This window comes from Meleagris gallopavo, chromosome 19, assembly GCF_000146605.3.
Source record: "Meleagris gallopavo isolate NT-WF06-2002-E0010 breed Aviagen turkey brand Nicholas breeding stock chromosome 19, Turkey_5.1, whole genome shotgun sequence".
Taxonomy (NCBI): Eukaryota; Metazoa; Chordata; class Aves; order Galliformes; family Phasianidae; genus Meleagris; species Meleagris gallopavo.
In genome coordinates, this window is record NC_015029.2 from 7,918,809 (window position 1) to 7,924,453 (window position 5,645).

General features: G+C 46.1%; 1 protein-coding gene and 1 long non-coding RNA gene across 4 annotated transcripts in view; one reads left to right on the plus strand and one right to left on the minus strand.

The window, feature by feature from the left end:
• LOC109370497 overlaps positions 1 to 215 on the minus strand; it is a 3,436-nt gene extending 3,221 nt beyond the window's left edge. Inside the window, exon 1 of the long non-coding RNA XR_004161676.1 lies at positions 129 to 215. This is a non-coding gene — a long non-coding RNA (uncharacterized LOC109370497). The remainder of the gene's footprint in view (positions 1 to 128) is intronic.
• TMEM250 (transmembrane protein 250) lies at positions 139 to 4,548 on the plus strand. 3 transcript variants are annotated; one of them, XM_019621508.2, is made up of 4 exons: positions 262 to 368; positions 736 to 849; positions 1,860 to 1,959; positions 2,511 to 4,548. In XM_019621508.2, the coding sequence occupies exon 4, from the start codon at positions 2,643 to 2,645 to the stop codon at positions 3,060 to 3,062; it is 420 nt and encodes a 139-aa protein (XP_019477053.1). In that variant the 5' UTR covers positions 262 to 368; positions 736 to 849; positions 1,860 to 1,959; positions 2,511 to 2,642; the 3' UTR covers positions 3,063 to 4,548. The 3 variants fall into 3 exon arrangements, with proteins under 3 accessions (XP_003207893.1, XP_019477053.1, XP_019477052.1); XM_003207845.4 differs by lacking the exons at positions 262 to 368; positions 1,860 to 1,959 and adding an exon at positions 139 to 235; XM_019621507.2 differs by lacking the exon at positions 1,860 to 1,959.
• Positions 4,549 to 5,645: the final 1,097 nt, after the last annotated feature.

Genomic DNA, 5,645 nt, shown 5'->3' on the forward strand with positions numbered 1-5,645 from the left:
GCCCGCGGCCCGGAGCGCGGCCCCTTCCCGAGCGGTGCGGGCTGGGTGCGATGGAGGAGGAGTTTGGGTTTCTCCTCCTTCTGGCGCTCCTCGGTCGGCGCTCACCTTTATTTGTCATTGGCCCTCACCTTGCTGGGAGCCCTCGGAGGGAGGCGGGCTGAAGCTGAAGCCCACCGGGCGGCGGCGCTTCGGCATCCCGCGTTGTCGGGGTGACGGCGGAACGGCTGGGGCCGAGGTAGCCGCGCGCCCGGCCTCGCAGTGCTGTGCCTTCCAGCAGGCCCGGGAGATGGGTGCCGAGCTGCTTGGATGTGTCGCTTCCACGTAGATTGGGCCTGCTTCTATGTATTCTGCTTCTGTATGCTGACAGTGTGAGCACTGTGTTGTTTTATACCAGAGCAGCTTCTGTGACAAAGGAAGTGACAGACCAGAGCTCATTACCTGTAATTCTGCCCTAATTCTCCCATCCCTGTCTGTGCTTCTGGCTCTGCATACCATTAGGTGATTCTTTCAGCATGTATCAGTGAGCTGTGCTGCGTAAATTACTGAGCATGTGAGCCTTCTTAAAATCTTAATGGGTTTAAACATGTCTGGGGAGAAGCCTTGTAGTTCTGAACTTCCTAACAGTCAAAATGAGCACGCTGAAAACTAATCTCTCCTTTTATCTTTTAGATCAATTCATGTGTAGAATGTTGTGAGTCTCTGAAGCACCTTAGCAATTTCTTTTACTCTTCCTAGGAGGCCAGGTGTCACAGGAGAACTTCACTCTCTTGTTACAAGAATTAAGTGGCACCCAGAAACGGCAGCGAACTTCCGAGCTTCTGCTGAGTGGATGACAGCATCATTTACAATGTAATGTTTCTGAAAGTTTCTTGTTTGTGCAACATTCCTCTGCTTTTGGCTGCGATAGTGTTGGTATTTGGTGTTTATCTGAGGACACCAATCTGACAACCTGATTTGTTTGTTTATGCGGTGGGCACGGTAAATGAGAGTGAGCTGCTGCTGTTCAGAAGGCCTGAGTTGCTGCAGCTGAGCTGTTTGAGGTCTCCTAGATTCACCTGTTGAAGGTTTTATCAGAGATAACCAAAACTCCTCTTTTAAAACAGAAACCAGACATGGAGTCGGTGTGCTGTTAGCCCCAGAGCAAACTGTTGCTTATGCAAGTGAGGTTTGTTCTCTGTTACACAGGTGTGGTTTCACTGAAAGCTTTTCTTGTGTTTGTGCTGTTCGGTTCATGCTCCAGGCACAAAAAACCTGTTGTTTTCTGAAGCAGTGTCAGATTAGTATCTATCCACTTCATGTGCCTTGCAAAATACCTTCTTGTAACACACTTCTAACACACTTCTGAGCTATTTAGCGTTTCCTTTTTACAGGCAGGAAATTATGGCAGAGAGGCACTTAAAACTACAAGAATATCTTTGATGTTTGAGAACAGACCTCAATTTCCAAAATTCTTTATTCATACATTGACTCACTTTCCTCTTTATCAGTGCAATTCATATAGAGCCAACAGATTTCTGTAACAAAGAGAAAGGAATTGGAACCTGTGGCCAGTAAAAATTACTAAAGTAACTTCTAAGTTACTCTGATTTTAATTTTAACAATCGTAGGATCTCATGTTCAACAAGAATCTGAATGCCTGGGCATGTGAGGAGGCTGGGAAGTTCCTGTTGTTTTCTAGCATGATCTGATGCATGTATTGTTATTTCATAATTCCCGGAATTTGGCACACCGTGAGCCTGGGGTGAAGCAGAGAGCAGCTAATGGGCTGCTGCTCATCACTCTGATAACAGAAGTGTGTGAAGGATGTTGAGATTATAAATCCTAAACACTCCACAAGATTGAGATATTTATCTCTGCAGGTCACCAAAGGAGAAATAAACTGTTTGCTATCTTTGAAATGCTGCCTTGCCATTGGATGCAATGACAGGGAGACCACAGGGCTCATCTAAGCAGGGGGAGGTACATCCTGTGGAGTGTGAAAAACATGATTGCTTCATTGTTCTTGGGAGACCTTCCATTATTTTCAGTTTACTTGGTGAAGCTTTGCCAGGTTCTAACATGAGCAGAGATCTGTGATCAGCGCTGTGCCTGGGCTGTAAAATTCACTTGAAAAAGCATTTGGAGAGCTCTTTGTAAAGGCAAAACAACTGCAAAGATCCAAACACGTGCATTAATATGACCTTTTGCATGGGTGGACTGTTGGGGGGCTGCTGTTTGATTAAGAAAGGCCTGTGAATTAGCCCTCAAAATCCCTGAATGAAGCTTTCCTCTTTCCTTTACTAGCACTGTAAAACAAGTTGTAACTTGTGCTGCTGCTTGGATGCTACTCATTGCGTTGCTTTTGGGGATCTGACTTGGTGATGGTGGAAACGATTGTATTTCTGCACGTTGGCCTGGGTAAAACTGTAGGCAGAGTTGTATCAGACTGCCAAGCTGGGGAGCGCCTGCCCTGCTGCGTGTCCTCCTGCTGGGGCTGCTTAAACGTGTCTTCCTTCTCTGCCTTCCTGCAGGTCTCTTCCATCCTGGCAACTCAGCAAACAATTAGCGTTCCCAGGCTGCTGGAGCTGTTCATGTTAATGGATGACATTTGATATGTGCCCTGTAAGTCCTGCACTGGGACTCGGTGACCGGTGGGGTGCCTGATGCCTGTAATCCCCATCCCCCGCCGGGTCCGTTCGTTCCACGGCCCCCACACGACCTGCCTGCACTCAGCCTGTGGCCCGGTGCGGACCACGCACTTGGTGCGTACCAAGTACAACAATTTTGACATCTATCTCAAATCCCGATGGATGTACGGATTCATTCGTTTCCTGCTGTACTTCAGCTGCAGCCTGTTTACCTCCATCCTCTGGGTGGCACTCTCTATCTTGTTTTGCCTTCAGTACCTTGGCATCCGGATCTTTCTGCGTTTCCAGTACAAACTCTCCATCATCCTCCTCTTACTGGGGCGAAGGCGAGTGGACTTCAGCCTCATGAATGAACTGCTCATCTATGGAATTCATGTGACCATGCTGCTAGTGGGGGGGCTGGGATGGTGCTTCATGGTATTTGTGGATATGTAAATAAAAACAAGCGCATGTGGGCTAAGAAGGTGACTTTTCTTCCACCCCTGAATTTGTCAATATCCCCTTTTCTTTTTTTTTATATAAATTAATTTATTTATCAGTGCTACTTCTTATTGATAAATTAATGTACTTGTCTCTGGAATTTGTATTATTTTTTTTGTAAGGGTTAAGGTGCCATCTTGATGATCAAAGTGCAACACTTGATTGGGTGTTCATTCTTTGCGTAGTGCAAGTTAATATCAATTTCTTTTAGTCCATAGGAGCCTGCCTTGCTGCTGTTCCTGTATTCCTGTGGGCATGGAAAAGGCAGTGCATTTTCTGGAGCACAGAATCTAGAAAATCTTGTGCCCTACACTCTGAGAAAAGTCTTTACCCTTTTTCTGAAAACGTTCCTTCATATCCCAGGCATGTAATATGTATTCTACCAGATCAGTGCTATCCTTTCTCTCTGTAGTTTGCATTTTGCGTATTCCCAACTAAGAATATGGGGCCAAATTCAACAGACTGTTGTGCTTTTGGTTTTGTTGTCTTTTTTTTTCTTAATATTATTTTTTAGATTAATGCAGGGCTTGCGTTCAACCCACTTGCATCATGTTGTTCACTTTAATGTGATTATATAGCTTTGAATGGTTTTGTCCTTTTCAGGCAATTAATGCCAAGTAATTGAGCCCTACCCCAGTAGAACAAATCCATTGGAGTGATGGGAGCAGTGTTCAGTGTCATGTACTCTTGAAATTCCCAGTCATAGCAAAATTGTTATCATTTTGCAGTGATTATGGAAACCCATTGCAATGGTTTAGATGTTGGTGTTTGGTCCTGCTCTTCCCTGAATTGATTAGTTCCAGTTTCCTCATGGAAGCACTTCTGTCTTACAGACAGCAATGAGATGAGGCTGTCTGACCTGGGAGAGTTTGAGGGCACAGTCTGAAGGGGCAGTGGTTGCTCCCCACAGTTACAGAGAGCTCTCCTATCTTTGCTGCAGTGTGAGTGGTGTCACTGGACAACTTTCCTCACAGCTGAAGAAGAGAATTAAGCACTAAGCTTGGTTTTGCTGGTCCTGATCCGAGATCTTGGATTGTTCCTTTGCAGGCAGTTAAGCAGACCAGATTTTGGCCTAAGTTTTATTTTCATCTTTTTCCCTTTCTGCCCTGAAATCACTGGAGTCAATTGCAATGAAATAAGCAAGACTGGAAATATGTGGCCATTCCCTGATTGTCTTTAGTTTGAGATGCGAGTGGATTGAGAGGAAAATCAGTGAGCACAGAGGAAAGAACACTTAGTGCTTCAGCCTGTGAGTATTTGTGTGCATATTGAAGCCTTTTGCTCACGTACTCTGATTTGTAGCTTTACAGATGCAAAATAGGAAAGCTTCTGTCTGAAGCTAAAGCAAAACCAGAAATTATCTCATTATCAACCCTTACAATAATGATGTAATATAATGCAAACTGGACACATAGAGCTGAATAAATAATGGACAATGGTGGTTGTGGACTTTAGATTAGCCTTGTGGGAACCAAAGGCTGTTTCTGCAAGAAAGGCTTGGTATGATGTATGCCACAAACTGCAGGTTCTGGAAGTTTTTTCTCGTAACTGTGGAGCTCCCCAGAGCTCTGTTCTGGGAGCATACTGTGGTCCACAGGGCCTTGATGTCCTGCAGGTCCCAGCTGCAGCCTGCCTGCAGGTAGGGGCAGTTCCCAGTAATTCCCAGCCCAGTACAGCTCTCTGCTGGGGTGCTACAGCTCAGGTTGTGTGGACTGTGCAACTTTATGCTGGAGAATTTCTGCAGGAAACGTGAGTTGGATCTGCCAGCAAACAGCCTGCTGTGTGCTAAGAGGCACCCAGCAGCCCCCTGGTGCCAGCCGTCCTGAGCACTTTGTAGATAGAGCAGCATAGACACAGGCTGAAGGTGTGGTGGTAGGACCTTGTTCTACCTTGAATGGGTGAAAGGGGAATTTGTGCTGCAGTGCTCCCCACCCAGCCCCTTCTGGCTGCTGGCTGCTCCTGCAGCAGTGTCCAACCAACAGGCTGTGTTGCACCTCAGTGCTTTGTTGTGCAGCCTGCCCATCTGCCCTCTGCGTTCGGTTTCTACAGTACGCACCAAGGAAAAAGTAGGCATCCTCATCAACTCACCACAAAGCAGTGTTTGCCAACTCTCCGGATGTTCGCCAGGAGAGCCTGGGGATAGGCTGCTTACAAGGCAGAGGATTCCCCATTCTTCCTCTACCAGCACAGCTTAATGTCTAGTCAGATTGCCCCAAATCGCGAGTGCAATTGCCCACAGAAATATACAACTTGAAGATTAAATAATTGAGGAGACCTCGGAGGCAATGTGAAGTTGGAAATACTCTCAGTCTTGGCTGTTAGCAGCGGTCAGACACCAAGCAGTGCTCGGGCAGTTGATGCTCCTGGCCTGGTGGGGGAAATGAGGTCCCTTTGAAGTCGTGCTGGCAAGGAAGAGGAATTAATTTTCAAATGATTTGTTTTACGATGCAATAATTTGAACATTTTAGATCTCTGTGAGTGGAGCAGCATTTGGCACCTTTACTGCACTTCTTCAGAGCATTTTCCAACTAGAGCTAA

Coding starts and splice junctions, on each gene's coding strand:
- TMEM250 (XM_003207845.4), top strand. CDS start 2,643: ATGCCTGTAATCCCCATCCCCCGCCGGGTCCGTTCGTTCCACGGCCCC.